The sequence below is a fragment of the Triticum aestivum genome, chromosome 3D (assembly GCF_018294505.1).
Source record: "Triticum aestivum cultivar Chinese Spring chromosome 3D, IWGSC CS RefSeq v2.1, whole genome shotgun sequence".
In the NCBI taxonomy this organism is placed as follows: Eukaryota; Viridiplantae; Streptophyta; class Magnoliopsida; order Poales; family Poaceae; genus Triticum; species Triticum aestivum.
The window spans coordinates 567446494-567465115 of record NC_057802.1 but is presented as its reverse complement, the minus strand read 5'-3'; the positions used below and the strand labels follow the sequence as shown (position 1 = coordinate 567465115).

At 49.7% G+C, this 18622-nt stretch overlaps 1 protein-coding gene across 1 annotated transcript; it reads left to right on the top strand.

The window, feature by feature from the left end:
• Window positions 1–9132: 9132 nt before the first annotated feature.
• On the top strand, window positions 9133–18178 carry LOC123075499 (CASP-like protein 5B3). Its single transcript, XM_044498089.1, has 3 exons — window positions 9133–9263; window positions 15998–16130; window positions 17971–18178. The coding sequence occupies exons 1-3, from the start codon at window positions 9133–9135 to the stop codon at window positions 18172–18174; spliced, it is 468 nt and encodes a 155-aa protein (XP_044354024.1). The 3' UTR covers window positions 18175–18178.
• Window positions 18179–18622: the final 444 nt, after the last annotated feature.

The window sequence follows — 18622 nt, the reverse complement described above, 5'->3', positions numbered from 1 at the left end:
TGCGGTTTGCCCGATAAAGATCTTCGTAGAATATGTGGGAGCCAATATGAGCATCCAGGTTCCGCTATTGGTTATTGACCGGAGACGTGTCTCGGTCATGTCTACATTGTTCTCGAACCCGTAGGGTCCGCACGCTTAAAGTTCGATGACGGTTATATTATGAGTTTATGTGTTTTGATGTACCGAAGGTAGTTCGGAGTCCCGGATGAGATCAGGGACATGACGAGGAGTCTCGAAATGGTCGAGACGTAAAGATCGATATATTGGACGACTATATTCAGACATCAGAAAGGTTCCGTGTGATTCGGGTATTTTTCGGAGTACCAGAGAGTTACGGGAATTCGCCGGGGAGTATATGGGCCTTATTGGGCTTTAGGGGAAAGAGAGAGGAGAGGCTGGGTGCCCCCCCCAAGGCATAGTCCGAATTGGACTAGGGGAGGGGCTGCGCCCCCTCCTTCCTTCTCTTCTCTCTCCCCTTTCCTTGACTCCTACTCCTACTACTTGGAAGGGGGGGAATCCTACTCCCGGTGGGAGTAGGACTCCTCCTAGGGCGCGCCATAGAGAGGGCCGGCCCTCCCCCTCCTCCACTCCTTTATATACGGGGAAGGGGGCACCCCTTGGAGACACAACAATTGATCTCTTGATCTCTTAGCCGTATGCGGTGCCCCCCTCCACCATAATCCACCTCGATAATATCGTAGCGGTGCTTAGGCAAAGCCCTGCGTTGGTAGAACATCATCATCGTCATCACACCGTCGTGCTGACGGAACTCTCCCTCAAAGCTCCGCTGGATCGGAGTTCGAGGGACGTCATCGAGCTGAACGTGTGGTGAACTCGGAGGTGCCGTGCGTTCGGTACTTGATCGGTCGGATCGTGAAGACGTACGACTACATCAACCGCGTTGTGCTAATGCTTCCGCTTTCGGTCTACGAGGGTATATGGAAAACACTCTCCCCTCTCGTTGCTATGCATCACCATGATCCTGTGTGTGCGTAGGAAATTTTTTGAAATTACTACGTTCCCCAACAGGTATCGAGTTTGTTGGCCTGACGTCTGCTGGCCTAGATGCCCAAGTGGTGGAGATGGGAGGTCCGGCCAACAGGGCCGTCTCGGGCGCGCCTGAAATCCTGGAAGCACAGATTCACAACTAGGTGGGGGATGTTGCGGGGATAGCACTCAGACATCATATGGGTTTGTCCATCCAGATTAGCTCTACTGGCTGCAGGAGCCGCATCCCCAACCCTATGCAGACGCCGTTCGCTATCCCCCTTCCTCAACATTTGCTCCTGTCGGCCACAACGGCAGGGGACGGGGATGCTCCTATGTTAGGGCCAAAGACGGTGTCAGAGACGCTGTTGCAGGGCCTGGCAATCTCGCTGAGGCCTTCTGTTCTGGCCCCGCGACCAACTGCATCAGCACCTGCAAGGCGCAAGAAGCCTTTGCCGCCCAACTTCACGCCCAGAAGGAGCGCTTGTCTCTGCAAGAACTCTATGGGACACAATACATGCCCAGTGCAGCGGGCCCAAACTATGTTATTGAGGAAAATGGGGGTGATACGAGACGAAGAACAGCTCTCGGAAGAAGCACTTAACGAGTACCTGAAGCTGTTCGACAAGCCTTTCGCCACCCATCATGTCAAGGCGATCACGACAATCTTCGCGCTGGGCGAGGTCGACTTCGATGAACCACCTCAGACTGGTTTTGGTGCTTTCTCTCTACCGGAGGTGGTCGAGCCGTGCGGTGCCTAGACAAAGAGTGGATGGTGTCTTCTGTTTATGGACCACAAGAGGAGGAACACAAAGTTAGATTCCTTGAGGCCGTTGTGCAGTTTGGGGAGGAGGTGTGTTTGCCATGGAACCTAAACGGTGACTTTAACATTGTTTGCAATGAAGATGTGCGCAGTTCCAGGAGAGTTAACAGAAGGCTCATGAATAAATTCCGGCATACCATTAACAGATTGGGTCTTCATGACATGCCCATGATCGGGAGGCGCTACACTTGGTGTAATAATCAGGAGCAAGCGATTCTTGCAAGACTGGACAGGGTGTTATTCAGCAATGACTGGGAGGACTTGTATCCCATGAGCGATCTGTTGGCTCTTAGCTCCAGCATATCAAACCACTATCCTCTACTTCTTACTTGCTCTTCCGCTAGACCACGCGCCTACCGCTTCCGCTTTGAAAACTTCTGGTGCAAGCTACCAGGATTCACGGACACTGTCAAGGAGGCTTGGATGCAAGATGTTGAGGGCAGCGATCCACTGAAAATCTTCAATATCAAGTTGCATCGCACTGCCAAAGCTTTGAGAAGTTGGGGCCAGAGACGATGGAGTGAGCTTAGTTTTCAGTTTCAAATGGCCAATGAAGTGATTTGGCATCTGGATTGTGCGTAGGAGAGGAGGCAACTCTCTACGAAGGAAAGAAACCTTCACACCTTCTTGAAGGGCAAGTGCCTGGCCTTTGCTTCGCTTGAACGTGTTCATGTACGTCAACGCGCGAAGGTGCGGGATCTCAAGGAAGGAGATGTGGACACCAAATACTTCCACATGAAAGCGAATGTGCGCCGTCATAAACATTTAATACCCTACCTCAAGCAGGGCAACCGAATTGCCACAACTATGGAAGAGAAGCTTAACTTGGCGGGCGAGTTCTTCAGTAAGTTAATGGGCACCCCTGAGCCGGCCAAAAACAGGCGTACTTTGCGGTGGGAGACTCTGAATCTGCGCAAGCTGACGCCGGAGTTGGTGCAAGGTCTCGATTCAGATTTCACCGTGGATGAGGTGAAAAGGGTGATCATGGACATGCCCTCCGACAGGGCACCAGGTCCTGACGGCTTCTCCGGTCTACTTTATAAAATGTGCTGGGATATCATTGGTTCGGATCTAATGGATGTGATGAAGACTCTGCGTGAGGGCCGCTTTTATTCTTTCGGAGGCCTCAACACATCAATCCTCACACTCCTGCCCAATAAATCAAACTCATTGGAGATCGGCGACTTCAGACCTATCAACCTCATCCATGGCGCTGCCAAGATCTTCGCTAAAGTGCTTGCTTGCCGTCTGGCTCCTCTCCTGCCCACCCTCATCTCGCAGGCCCAAAGTGCTTTCTTTTACCGGTGCAACATCCACGAAAACTTCCAGTTTGTAAGGAACCTTCATCGTCTGCTGCATCGCAAACGAAGGCCCTCGGTTCTTATGAAGATCGACATCTCCAAAGCCTTTGACACTCTTTCATGGGAGTTCCTCCTAGAAATCCTTGTCGCCAGAGGATTCGGTAGGAAGTGGTGCTCCTGGATATGTGGGCTGCTCTCCACTGCCTCGTCATCGGTCCTCATCAACGGCGAGTTGAGCTTCCCTTTTGCTCTTGGCCAAGGGGTCAGACAGGGTGATCCCATATCACCAGCGCTCTTCATACTAGCTATGGACGCCGCCCACGGCACGCTGGAATGGGCGGTGCAACACAGTTTGCTATCTGATCTTGGTATTGGCATGAGGGCAACTGTAACAGCTAGGTTTTTGGCCCTTTTCTTTTTCTTTTAATTTAATTGGTTTTTTCTCTGTTTTTCTTTTTGGAGTGGTTCTGTGGCCTTGCCACCTAGGAAATCATCATCATTTCCTCTCCCAAGTGGCTCATCATTCTCAAAACCTTGCCAAGATCATGTCACTCCACTCCCTGACCAAACCCTAAAATCTTTTTCTAGGAAATATTCCTTTTTCTATTAAAGGAATAACCCTGTCTGCCCTATGTTTCTGTCCATCCAAAAAATCCCAAATAATTCTCATAATTCCTTCGGGTCATATGTTGCTCAAATATGCCCAAACTTTCCTGTCCTAACCCAAGAATAATTCCCCAATAGTTATTCTTCATTTCTGTCCAGAGTGGCATTTTGTGAAGGAAGTGCCTCCTATCCAATCTTGTTTGCTCCCAAACTTGATTGGAAATTCTTTTATGTCCAAATCATTGCCACGTGCCAAAATTCAACTTTATTTGCCTAGCCAATCTTCCTCAGTGATTTTTCAAAGTTTCTGTCAAACAGAAGCCACTGTGAAGGAAGTACTAGCTAGGAGCATCCAAATGAGTTGAAATTTTGCATGCCTCTTCATGTGCTCATATAATTAGCCTCCTCCAAATTTCAGCCCCATCCAATCATATATGTGAGCACAGGGCCAAATCTTTGATTCTGGCAATATTTTTAGGTTGTGAAGCAAGTGTATTTTATATTGCTTCAAAAATCCTGATAAATTACAGATTGTGCTTCTACCCTTATAACATATCTCCACCAAATTTGGCACCATTTCACTTAGCCAATATTTCTCCAAAATTATTCCAAGAATCTGGTCAGTGAAGATGTTTGTGAAGCAAGTGCCATTTTGGCTTGTCCATTTGGTGTGAAACTTTTACAGCATATTTATTTGACCAAATGACTAAGCCTTGCCAAATTTGAGCTCAAGTGGCATCACCATGCGAGTGCATCATCCAAATCTCATTTCTGGACCAGATTTGGCAGTTGCAAAGCAACTATATTAAATCTTGGTCCAAATCTTCTCAAAGTTACCATGATGAAAGTCCTTCTTACCCTAAACCTCGCAGACAACTCCATTGCTCCCAATCTCCTTCCTGTTGATCAGCAGTTCACGTTCAAGTTTACTGCAGTAAACTTCAGAGGTAGATTACCATTTAACCAGAGCCTTTTTCACCGATCTACCACCGCAGTTGAACCCTCCCCTGGAAGAACTTACCACTACACAACGTTTGCCAACCTTTGGCACCTTCTCCTCGCCAGCTCACGCGGTCTCCACCTCTCTGGCATGCCATGGCCGCGTCCAGGATGGTTTCTTGCTCGGGCCCCTCCCCCTCTCGTCGTCTTCGCGCGCGTGAGCGTGTCCAACAGCTTCACCCCGTCGTCGCCGTCCTCCTGGAGCCATCTCCCCCTCTGTAAGCCCCTCCGTCAGCGCTCGTCGCCGCGCGCCCACGAGCGCACTGTGGCCGACCGAGCATTCAATGGCGTTTGGGTTCTTTCTCCACTGTGCGTTCGGCCCCTCTTGCCCTGTGCACCTATGTAGCTCGTCCGTTGCCTCCCTCGTCGCCTTCCCGCGCCCTCCCGTGATCGCTGGCCTTCGCCAGAGCGTTGGTCGGATCCCCGAGGCGACACCCGAGCTCGGCCTCCCTCGCCCGGCTATATATAGCCATCCCCGAGTCCTCCCGAGCACCTCACCAGCCTCCCCTCGCTCCACTATCCCTTCCCAGCCTCTCACACGAGCTCGAGAAGCTCTCCTGCCCTCCCTCTGCCGCCTTGGCCGCCGCCTCGGTCCTCCTAAATTGGAGCGAACCCGAGCCCCTCCCTCGCTCCTACCACCACCAGTAGACCGCCACCACTCCGGCGACAATCCCCAGGTCCTCTCCCCTTCGCCGGAGCTACTTTAGCCGCGAGCCCAGCTCCACCCGAAGCCCTCCTCCGCCGCGTCTGGTGCCCTGCTCCTCCCCAACCTCCTCGACGTCCGTGCCCTTGCCGTAAACCAGCCCCTTTCAAGAGGGAAGTGTTTCCGGCGATTCATTCCACGAGCTTCTCACACTTTCTCTTGGTGTATTCTTCATCCCCAGGCAAGCCACAACCACCATTTGCATGATAGCCATGCAGTAGCATTGGTTTTCAACTTGAATCTTTAATAACTGTGTGCTTGTTTTGCTACTGCTGTCGTTATTTCGGTTATGCTTATGGATCGGTGGTTACTGTCATGCTATGTTTTCTTGCACTCTGTTAATATGTTCTACTCGCTAGTATTACTTTTATATTGCCATGCTTGATAATAGTACATGTTGGGTTGATCATGTTCTTCGGTGCATGACTAACGTCGGTTACCGAGTATCGTTAATATGCATTGTTCCTTTGCTGTTAGTTGGTTAAGTGATTACCCGGTAACGTTATTGATGTGTTCTTGCATGGTATTTATTGTTGATGCTAATGGTCATGTTATGAGTAGTGTTGTACTTGTAATATTCATGCTCATCATTATGGTATGCTCAGTTGGATATGATTCATTATTGATATGGTGGATAGTTATGTTGCACCCCCATGCTTATGTTGATATCATGCTCATGCTTTGTAATTGCATCATGTTATGTTTATCATGGCTCAGCATATTGCGTTCAAGTTTAACCGGATTAAATTGAACTTGAACAACTGTTGGCTGAGTCATGGTGCCACCATATCGAGCTGACCAGTGCAACCATGCTTACCTTTATGGTAAGGTCCTAACTGGGTCTATTGTCATGCCTCTCGCCGGTGCCTCCAACGAGGGAAGGTTATGGGCGCGCGCTACCCTGATCAGGTAGGCGGACATAAGCCTTGTGTGCCCGTTGTTGTTGTTATGGATCCTTGTCCCCGTTTGGGACCGTTTTGCCACGACGGTGGCCGTTGGTGCCTTTGGTAGGCACGGGGCCACCCAGGACTTAGCCCAGAGGGGAGTTTGTCGGAGTGGCCGGGAGGGTGTCATGGCAGTAGGACGGTTTTGTCAGAACGCTGTTGGTCCACCCGAATGGGAGTGCGAGGCCATGGGTTCTGTAGTGTGGGTACAGTGTACTAACCTCTGCAGAGTGTATACTAAATCTATCGATAGCCATGCCCGCGGATAAGGGCCCAGTTCGTAGTTGGTCACACTATGAGTCAACAGTAATAATATTAATGATGTGCTTAATAACAACCACGTTTCGATGATGAGATAAGTTGGTTGTGATCGCCGGAAAGATCACCGTTTGAGACCAAGTGTTGGTCATGGTTGTGATCGCCGGAATGATCACTGTTTGGTTACGAGGTAACCCGTTGAACCAAGAGTGGTTCCATTCGTGATCATGAGATGATCACCGTGGTATCAAGGATACCGAGTTGTTGGATATTCGTGATGTTGTGCGAGAATCGTGGGTAAAAATCAAGCTCCTTGTGGTCATTTAATGATTACTACGGTATTGTTTATACCAAGCTTGATTTGATCCTGAGATGATCGTGTGATGTCCGAGGTTGGTAAGTGCTGCATGTGATGGTTACGAGATAACCCGAGCAGAATAAGTGGTGCATATAGTATCATCATGTTGCATGATAGTATCGTCGGATTTATATGTTCATGCCATGCTCATATTGTTCTAGCTGTATCATGTTCATGTTGTTCATGCCATGTTATCCTGATGATCGCATGATAATTCCTGCTTAACCTGTAATTGCCATGCTGTTATTTGTCTTGAATGCTTCTGGTTATTGTGAGCTTGCAAGTACATTCAATGTACTGACCTGGCGTGTCATGCCAGTTTGCAGGTCATGTCGTGATTGCTTGATTGCTTATCGTGGTTTCCGTTCGTGCGAGTTAGGATAAGCGTTCCAGCCAGAGTCCCTGCGGAGTGGAGTTCACCACCGTCGTCGTTGTTCCGCTGCTAGAAGTTTTTCCGCTGCTAGAAGTTTTTCCGCTGCTTCGAGTTGTTCTGCTGCTTGCATAGAGCAACTGAGGATGGCGTAGTGTCGTCGTGCCGATGTTATTCATTGTAATATCGGAGACCTTGTATTCATATTCGTGTAATAATAGAAAGCTGGTTTGTTCTATGCTAAGCAGTGCCGTATTCCAGAAGACTTCTCCTCGATCTCTGGGCTGGAATACGGGGCGTTCCGGTTTCTCTGAGCCGGGGTGCCACACCCCCAGGGCGTCAATGTTTGCCAACGATGCGGTACTGTTCTTCTCGCCGAAGGAAAACGATCTTCAAATCATTGCGGCCATTCTGAAGCTGTTCGGTGAGGTGTCAGGACTTAGGATCAACATGCTCAAAAGCACGGTTACTTGCATCCGATGCGACGTGGAGGTGGTACAAAGGGTTGTAGAACACTTTCAGTGCAGTGACCAACATTTTCCCTTGCTATACTTGGGCATCCCTCTGTCTATATATCGGCTGAAGAGACAAGACTTGATGCCTCTGATTGATAAGTTCTCCAACAAAATGAAGGGATGGAAGCCGAAGATGATGGCCACGGCGGGTTGCCTCACTCTCACTCGCTCAGTCCTCATGGCACTGCCAGTCCACCTTATGGTGGCACTACCGTTGCCGGCCTGGGCGATCAAAATCATCAACTGTCGCTGTCGTAGCTTCATTTGGAAGGGCGAGGAAGAGATCAACAGGGGCCACTGCCTGCTTCCATGGTCTAGGGTGTGCATGCCCCGGGAGCTTGGTGGGCTTGGAGTTTTGAACCTGAAATGGTTTGGTCTGGCGCTGCGCTGTAAATGGCCTTGGCTGCGCTGGGACGCGGATGAGAGGCCCGTGGCATGCTCTGCCTGACGTGACGGAGAGGGAGGTCCAAACCCTTTTCAACGCGGCGTGCCAAGTCAGGCTGGGATCCGGGGAGATGGCCAGATTTTGGACAGACCGGTGGCTGGAGGATGGCAATTCCGTGGCTCAGATGGCGCCCCAACTCTTCTCCTTCGTCAAGAACCGCGAGCGAACTGTATTGGAGGGTGTATCCCGAAGGCGGCCGGGAGGAACTTCGATACGGTGATCATCCTGCTGCATTGGAGGGTGTGGAAGGAGCGAAACGCCAGGATCTTTGATCACGCTGCCAGCCCACCTGACAGGGTTCTGGACCGGATCAAGGAAGACATGGCCATGTGGAGAGCCGCAGGATGTATTGCTGATCTTCCTGCTTAGCTAGAGTTGGCTGGCTTTGTCCGTGTGTGTTTCTGGATTGGTGCTCCCAGGGTTGCTACGGCTGGGGTACTGTGTGGGGTCTTTTGGTCCAGTCTAGCCTTCTTAGACTGCTCCTGTTGTACTGAACTCATTTCTTCCTACTAGTAATAAAGATCGGCCACAGGCCCTTCGAAAAAAAGTTATTACTTGCGTTCCATTTGTATCTCGAAAACCACCAGGCAGAGGTACCCTGCTCTGCCATCACCTTTCCCATCTGGTCTACCCCAAGCCAAGCGCACTGCGCACATAACAAGTGCTATGGCCACCTCCCGCTCATAGCCATCACCTTTCCCATCGCTCCCCTCACGAGCTAAGCGCACACACAGCAAGCGACAGGATCCTGCCCGGCCGGCCAGCCAGGACTCCATCGGCTTCTCCGCCTCACCTCTCGGCAGCAAGCAGAGCAGAGCAGGGGATGAAGCGCGTAGTGGGGAGCCCGGGGACATGGAGCGGCATGGCGCTGCGGCTGTCGCAGTGCGTCTTTGCCGCCGCGTCCGTCCTCTCCTTGGTCTCCGGCTTCGGCTACTCCAACTACAGCGCCTTCTTGTACTCCCTCCCCTCCCCTCCCCCCTACTACTAATTTTATTCCCCCGCAAATGCTATTTCTCTCTCTTCCCTAGAATGCCCATTGTGTGTTTTCTTGCAATCATGAGCAATCAGTCATGTGAGTGTCCCTCTGGGTCTGTTGTGTTCGATCTGTGTTTGCAGGACACGGGCCGGTGTGAAACCCTAAATTTCTAGGCTTATTAAAACTTAGAATCCTACAATTGCCCGACAGAACATTATTATCAATCCTTGTTTAAGAGAACTCAGATGAGGCAGATTTAACGCCTTTTTCTGAAGTGAAAACCTGGCGATTACTCTTTTATCTGCAAAGGATTCTGAATGTTCTGCTAAATCTCTCCTCGGCATTGAAAAAACAAATCGATCAGTTAGGAAACTAGCTCATCTGCGGCTGCACTGCGGTATATACAAAAATACTTCAAGCAACTGATGGATTAAAGCATTATTGATACCTCAACCATGGGGACACCCATCAAACTTAACGGCATCCTACAGTCATCGCTGTGTTCTTTAAAAAAAGGAACAACAACCTTATTATGTGCTTGGAAGTTGGAACCACTTCATACGCAAAAGAGTAATTTTAGCATGCTCCCTCCATCCCTTTTCACATACACAAGTATCTATCTACATTTGACTTAGCACATACGAAATACGGCAGAATTAGGAGGCTTCCACCAACTTCCTCATTCAATAAACTTTGAAACATATCTCCATGACTACCTTCAATGCTCTCAAAATTAGTACTAACTGTTGTTTGTCCGGTCACCCACCCAACTAGTAGTAAATATATGGCCTCGCCGGAACAAAGGAAATGAGTCTTTGTAATGTAATATGATCGAGCTGCTAAAGTGCACGCCTCGATTGATCTCATTGATTGGTATATATGCAGGGTTACAAAACTTGTATCGCAAGTTCATCAAGTCGGTTTTAACCTTATATGGTAACCAACTATACAGGATCAATTACAACACGTGGTCGATCCGGTTGGGGATACGTAGAATCATCTAACACGCCCCCACAGTCTGAACGTGGAGACATGCCGTCGCCGATGTGAAGACTGGACCGAAACTCGAGGAACAATGGTGTCGGCAATCCTTTAGTAAATATGTCCGCAAACTGTGATGACGATGGAACATGTAGTACGCGCAGGGCTCCAATAGCAACTTTCTCGCGAACAAAATGTATATCCAGCTCAATGTGTTTACTACGGCGATGTTGCACTGGGTTTGCGGACATGTATACTGCAGATATGTTGTCACAGTAGACGACGGTGGCACTGTCAAGCGGGCAATTTAGCTCAAGTAACAAATGACGCAGCCAACAAGTCTCGGCTACGGCTGTAGCAACTGCTCGATATTCAGCTTCAGCACTGCTGCGAGAAACTGTCGGCTGTCGGCGAGAAGACCATGAGACTAGATTGTCTCCCAGAAATACACAGAAACCGGACGTAGAGCGGCGAGTATCCGGGCATCCAGCCCAATCAGCATCCGAATAGGCAACAAAGAGTGTGTGAAGAGGAGGAATGAAGAATGAGACCAAGATCAAGTGTTCCTTTAAGATAACGAAGAATACGTTTGATTAGAAGAAGATGTGGTTCTCGAGGATCATGCATGTGAAGACATACTTGATGGACGGCATATGAAATTTCTGGTCGGGTAAGAGTGATATACTGGAGTGCCCCAGCAAGACTACGATACTGAGAAGGATCAGATACCGTGCACCGGCAAAAGCAGAAAGTTTGGATTTGGTGTCTATAGGTGTTGGAGAAGGATTACAGTCAATGATGCCGGCACGACGGAGAACATCGATGATGTACTGATGTTGAGATAAATGAATAGTGGAGGGAGTGCGGGTGACGGAGATGCCAAGAAAATGATGAAGAGGACAAAGATCTTTCATGGAGAATTCACGGCTAAGTTGAACAATTATTTGATGAAGAGTGGGTTGAGAAGAAGCAGTAAGAATAATATCATCTACATAAAGGAGAAGATAGGCAGTGGCTGTGCCATGATGTAAGATAAAAAGAGATGCATCGGACTTAGATTCAATAAATCCAATGGAATGAGCATAGGTACGTTGGAACCATGCGTGGGGAGCCTGTTTGAGACCATAGAGAGATTTTTGAAGACGGCAGACATGTGTAGGAAAGCGAGCATCGATAAATCCAGATGGTTGCTGACTATAGACTTCTTCATTGAGATTTCCATGCAAGAAAGCATTTTTTACATCTAGTTGATGAATTGGCCAAGATTTAGAAAGCGCGAGAGAAAGAACAACACGTATGGTGGCAGGTTTGACAACAGGGCTGAAGGTTTTGTCGTAGTCGATGCCGGGTTGTTGTGTAAATCCGCGCACTACCCAACGAGCCTTATGACGAGCAAGAGATCCATCGGAGTTATATTTGTGGCGAAATATCCATTTGCCACTAACAATGTTAGCACCCAAAGGGGGAGGAACAAGAGTCCAAGTGCCATTTGTCATGAGAGCATCATATTCGTCTTGCATGGCTTGACGCCATGAAGGATCATGAAGAGCAACAAGATAATTATGTGGAAGAGGGGAGCCAACCGTGACGGAAAGATTAAGACGATCGATGGGACCGGGTAGCTTATCGGTTGTGCGACAAGTGCGATGTATAGGAGGTGGTGGTGGCGGGGTAGGGATAGGAGAAGGGGTTGGTGAGTTGTTGGGAGTGTGTAATACGGAGGCGGTAGGAGAAATAGGAGAGGATGGTTCGGGTGGGGGCGCTGCCGTGGCAGGAATAGTGGAGGTGTTCATTGCCACGGCAGATGGGTCGGCTGCTGCTATAGGGAATGGAGGGGTTTTGGTTGTCGTGGTATGAATTGGGTCAATGATTAGAGGATCGAATATGTCATGGTGAGGTGGGTTGGGAGGGCTAGGTGTTGGAGCATATGGGAAGGTGTTCTCATCAAATGTAACGTGACGGGAGATGATGATTCGCCGGCTTTCAAGATCAAGACATTGGTAACCGCGATGCCGAGAAGGATAGCCGAGAAATAAGCAACGAGTGGCACGAGGAGCTAATTTATGTGGTGTGGTGGATGAGGTGTTGGGATAACAAAGGCATCCAAACACACAGAGATCATGATACCGAGGATGATGACCGTGGAGGAGAAAGAAGGGTGTAGTAAGGTTAGATGAATTGGTTGGTCTAACGTTAATGAGATAGGTGGCAGTGTGTAGGGCTTCAGCCCAAAAAGAAGAAGGAAGAGAGGCTTGAAATAGTAGGGTACGAACAACATCATTGGTTGTACGAATAGCTCGCTCGGCCTTGCCGTTTTGTTGAGATGTGTAGGGGCAGGAAAAACGGAATAGAATGCCATGGCTACCGCAGAAAACATCTAATTTAGTATTTTCAAATTCTCTGCCATTATCACATTGAATGGATTGAATAGTGAGATTAAATTGTGTAGAGGCATAAGCATGAAAGGCGACAAATGTGTTATAAACATCGGATTTTTTTCGAAGAGGAAAGCTCCAAAAATATTGAGTGAAATCATCGACAATTATTAAGTAATAGCAATAGCCAGACGAGCTGGGTACAGGGGATGTCCAAAGATCACAATGTAGACGCTCAAACGGACGAATAGTATAGGACTGTGATGCAAAAAACGGTGACCTAACATGTTTTCCTAATTGACAAGCATGACATAAAGTAGAGCCGGCTTTATTGTAGGGGATGTGCTGAAGTTGATGAAGACGCGACATGGTGTGTGAGCCGGGGTGACCTAGGCGACGATGCCAAATATCCGAAGGAGATGTGGTGACATGGGCTTCATGGCTGGCTTGGCAGACTGGATAGAGGGGACCGGAGCTATTGCATCGAAGAATCACGATCCCGGTGAGAAGATCCTTCACAGAGAAACCATAAGGGTCAAATTCGACGGAACAAGAGTTGTCAGTGGTGAATTGACAAACGGAAACAAGATTTTTGATAATTTGTGGAACGGTGAGAATTTTGCGTAAATAAAGAGGAATAGATGTGCTAGTTAGAGAGTAGGAACCAATATGTGTAATGGGTAGAGTAGCACCGTTACCAACAGTGACAGATTGAGAAGCAGATGGTATTAGAGAGTCGAAGTTACCATGATCTGATGCCATGTGGGAGGATGCACCAGAGTCCATATACCACTCATGTGTGCCGGGAATCTGCATGTTGTTGAGAGCCGCTAGAAGCGCAGGGTCGACCGCCGAGCTTGATGAAGGTGACTGCAGCATGTTGGAGTTGTTGTTGGCATGGCCGTACGCAGTGTAAGCTTGAGGAGCAGTGTTGGGGCGAGGACCAAGTAGACCTGGAGCAGGAGCCTGCCACGGACGTGACTGCCAGGAAGAGGAGGGCTGCTGCCATGGAGCCTGTGTGTGTTGTTACTGAAGATATGCCCGCGTCGGAGCACCCGTCCATGGGTTGAACTGCCACGGATTGTCACGGCCGCGGCCACGTCCACGGCCACTGCCGCGGTTGAAGGTGGAGCCCGTTCCGCGCCCTCCAGAGCCGACGCCCTCGGAGCTAATAGGGAGAGGAGCACGTTCACCGCCAGCGCTCGGGATGATGCTATTCCCGCTAGCCCAAAGGGCAGTGGATGCCGCGTTCTTGGCATCAGTTTTCTTCTGGCTCTCTTCAAGGATCAACGCCGAGCGGGTCTGCAGGAACGAGGGGAAGGGCACCTGGAACGGAAGAAACGAGCGGAGGTGGGCGAAACTGTCGTTGAGGCCACGCAGGAGGGTGAGGACGAGTGTTTCGTCGCTGGTTGTCTGGCCAACATCCACGAGAGAATCAGCAAGGGACTTGAGCTTTGTGCAGTAGTCACCGACGGTCATATCGCCTTGCGGGGTGTTCCTGAACTCGCTTCCAGCTGGATTGCCCGGTGCTTTTTATTGTCGCAGAAGAGATTCTCGATGGCGTCCCAGATCGTGCGCGCGGTGCAGCCGGGGCGCATGACGATGCCGAAGAGGTCGATGGAGATAGAGCCATAGATCCAAGAGAGAACCGTGTAGTCGTCGCGGCCCCAATCCGAAGCCGGCGAAGTGTCGGAGGGAGTAGCGCCGGCATCGCCGACGACATGAGCTGTAAGGCCATAGCGGCCAAGGGCGACGAGGAACAGCTCGCGCCAGTTGGTGTAGTTGGAGGCGGTCAGGTCGAGGGTGATGGGTACATGAAGTTTGATGGAGGTGGCATAGGTGGAAGGGCTGGGCGTGGAGGCTGCTGGGGAGGTTGCGGGAGCTTTGCCCATCTCGGCGGCGCGACGATCAAGTTCTTCCTGGCGAGTCTGCAGGAGAGACTCGTGTTCCTTCAACTCGACCTCGAGCTTCTTGAGATCGTCGGCTGTCATGGTGCAGGTAGAAGGCTAGGTTGGGATTCGATTGGAAAGGCTTGTGTGTATTAGGATTTCAAAAGGAGGGAGGATACGGCTGGTGTCTAATACCATGTAATGTAATATGATCGGGCTGCTAAAGTGCACGCCTCGATTGATCTCATTGATTGCTATATATACAGGGTTACAAAACTTGTATCGCAAGTTCATCAAGTCGATTTTAACCTTATATGGTAACCAACTATACAGGTTCAATTACAACACGTGGTCGATCCGGTTGGGGATACGTAGAATCATCTAACAGTCTTCATTAGGTGACTTCCTTATTTGAGTTCTAAGACGGTTTTATGTAGTAGATTTTGTTCCATTACAGAGTTCATGCCCTGTTTGCAGGACCACAAACTCCGACATCGTACATATTTATGTTCAATTGTCCATAATCTGGGGAGTTTACTTGAACTTGAGAGTTCTTTTTCATAACAAGAGCTGGATTGTTCTGTTACCGTCTATTAATGTTTTCCGTGAATGATTAGAGAGACATTCTTTGTCTGAAATGCGAGCTGCAACATTTAAATTTCCAGTGGTATTGGGAATCCTGATTGTCAGCAGTGTCCAAATCTCTTGTTACCGTCTACTCCCCCAATCCCATGTAAGACGTTTTTTGACGTGTCAAAAAACGTCTTACATTATGGGACGGAGGGAGTAGTATTCAAGTTGAATATTCCCAAAGTTTATTGATAGTTTATTAATATCCCCTGTATTTAAATAGTATATGTCACTCTACCCAACTTCTAGGCGTGTGCACTTGTTGAGGATTAAAACAAGTTAGGAAACATGCATGTGTTTGCTGAGGCCACCCTACGAAGGGTTTATGATCTGGTAAGGTGGTTGCTAGAAATTGGCTGGTAATTAATCTTTCCCTAGAATGTTTCTGTGTGAACCTTCACTTGGTGTGATGTAGTCAGGGAAAACTCGGACCTGGGGTGTTTTGGGGCCGGTATTAGTTCCAAGCTCAATTCCCTGTAGGACGGAGTGAACACCATACTTGTTCAAAAATGGAATCGGAATATTGGACATATTTTCTCTTTTGTATGTGTAACGAAGCCATTCGTTTTTCATTTAACCCACAGTTTTTCCTCCCATGCATTATAATATTTTTTAGAATGGTTAAAAGTAGGTTTTATAGGTCAACATACATGTCTTGACTGTATGCTGGTGTGTGCCAATTATTTATATTTTTCACATCAAGTTCATGCCATTGAGACTATGAACTGCATAAAGTCTTCAATTTCTTGACTACTCTTCAGAACTGCTTGGGCAGGAACTCAAGTGTGTTTTGTCGACATCATCTAACGAGTGTATTCTGGTGTCCCTTCATTTCAGCTACATGAATCTAGCGTTGATTCTGCAGATTATGTGGAGTTTGGGCCTTGCTTGTAAGGATATCTTTGCTCTAAGGAATAAAAAGGATCTTCACACCCCGGATAATCTATTGATCATTGTTATGATTGACTGGGTAAGCCGTTCACTTTATCTCTTCTATTGTCCATGAGCTACGTCTGAATTTACTGAAGTCATGCACTGAAGCAATTGAACCCAGATTTTTTTTTATCATTAGTTCTTACGAAAAAAGAAATTCAGGATAAGTGCAACTCATGCTTTTCTATTGGCCAAGTTCTTGTTCTGCCTCCCTCTAAGCCTTAAAGAGATTTATTTGGCAAAGCGCTCCATCAAACTTTGCCGATGAATTGTCCATTTGAGCAATAAATTTTACCCAAAAAGGCTTTTGCCCCGCTTTATATATAAAGCAATGATCAACCACAACCAAGTACAAATGCACACCACCACAACACACGCACACACCCAAGGCGGGATACATATAGGCGCTGAGCGCAGCAACACCACCCCTAGTACTAAAAGAGCAACCTGGGGTCCTTCACCGTGAACACCACCCCTAGCACTATGACGAACCGAGGGCTCCAAGGCGGCGCCTTCAGGAAGGTTACGACACCAGAGCGCCGCCACCGCCCGACCCGAGGGTCAGAGTTTCCCCTGGAGCAACACGACGGGCAATGAGAGCCGCATCGACGCCTTCAAGAAGGGAACGATCTTCGCCGCCGCCGGTTGGTCCGAGGATAGATCAGGTTTTCACCCCGGCCAACACTCAACGCCACCGAACACCACACCCCGGCGACCACGCCGCCCACACATCCATAGCCACCGGGCAGCACCAAGCCGCGGGCTCTGCCCATGAGCACCGCGGTACCACCACCTGGGCCGCCGCCCCGGCATCCAAGACCTTGACACCACCTCACCCGAGACTTGCCGCTACCCCAACCAAAGATACGACCGGAAAGGACCCGCCTTTTGCATCCCTAGACGGCCCCGAGTGCCGTGACCCAATAGGCCGGCCCAAACTGGTCTCCATCGACCCGTCCTGCTGCACCGGGCACGAGACGAGCTCGGTCCTGCCGCCGGGCGTGAGACGAGCATAGTCCTGCTGCCGGGCGCAAGACAAGCTCAGACCTGCTGCTGGGCACGAGACGAGGTCAGTCCTGCTGCCGGGCGCAAGACGAGCTTGGTCCTGCAGCACCGGGCGCGAGACGAGCGATGGACCGCGGCTGGTATCGGGCCGACCCTTCGGCGGAGGTAGCGCCCGGGCGACGGGGGAAGGGGTCGAAGGTCGACACAGACCGCCTACAGACGGGCCGACGCCAGACAAAACCAGCCACCGCCGCAGCCGATCTGCCACCACCACAACACCAGCGCCTCCACGCCCTGGCCGGATCCACCCGGAGCCCCGCCACCCCGCACCGGAGCAGTGGAGACACTAGCCGCATCACCACCACCTCATCAGGGCCGCCGCCCACCCCTGCCAACGCCAACCCTCACCATCCACCAAAACTGGGCAGGGAATCCCAGATCCGCTGCCCCCGCCAACCACCACCATCCAGAACAGGGCAGGGGCCCAGATCCGCCGCCAACGCCAACGCCATGCGGCCTTTGGCCGGCGACGCCCCCGGCGGCGGCGAGGGAGGGGGTTGAGGCGAGGGGGTCGGGGAGGCGGTGCTAGGGTTTCCTCCCGGGGGCACACGCGGGAGTGCCTCTGGGAGGGAGGGATCGCCTGTGTTATTAAAAGGGCGGGGGAGGGGGGGGGGGCAATAAATTTTAACAGCCAAGGCTATAGTTGATCAAAGGTTCTTTTTTCCTGTTATTAGAACTAATGGCTGCCATTACATCTCACAAGCACAGTCCAGATACCCCGTGAAATCAATTTTATTACTCGAGCCGTTCTTGGAATCTTGAGCTAGCAAAGGTCTATCTGAGTGAAAACATCAATTGTGAATGCATTGCAGGTCGTGGCGATTTTCATGTTCTCAGCAGCCTGTGCCTCCGCGAGCCTGACAATTTTCTTCATGTGGGACGCGCACTTATGCGGGGAATACTCACGACTGGCCTGCCGGCAGTTCGGGCTTTCGGTTGTCCTGGCGTTCATCACGTGGTTGCTGCAAGCTGCATCCTCTTTCTCCGGATTCTGGCTACTGGTTTCGTTCTTCTAGTGATCTCACGTGCTCATAATCTCCGTCACGTCAGGCAATTGTCGGTCAGGACTCAGGAGGGTAAATCGGTTGAAATGTGCTCGGGACACTTGCTAGATATATTTTATTTTATTTTTTTGCGGGGGCACTTGCTAGATTTCAGTCGTGGGCACGCATCCTTCATCACTTGTTAGATAGATGGATTGTTTGTTTAATAGTAGCTCATCTTTATTCTAGGAGTTGGTTATGAGCCCCTTGTGGTGGAACTACTGTTTAGATGATGTGGGATGCTGGGATCCTTAATGAAGAGTAGAGCTGTTTTACGGTGATTGGGTTAGTACTCGGAGTACTTAGCAGTACTTACATCTCTGATCACGTCTGATTTTTATTAGCCGTCCGATCTTGCGGGGAATTAAACTTGATTAAATTTAATATGTTAATTGCGATAAGGGCATAATGGTCCAGGGGG

Coding starts and splice junctions, on each gene's coding strand:
- LOC123075499 (XM_044498089.1), top strand. CDS start 9,133: ATGAAGCGCGTAGTGGGGAGCCCGGGGACATGGAGCGGCATGGCGCTG. Junction 9,264..15,997: donor TCCAACTACAGCGCCTTCTT/GTACTCCCTCCC, acceptor CCTTCATTTCAG/CTACATGAATCTAGCGTTGA. Junction 16,131..17,970: donor TCATTGTTATGATTGACTGG/GTAAGCCGTTCA, acceptor AATGCATTGCAG/GTCGTGGCGATTTTCATGTT.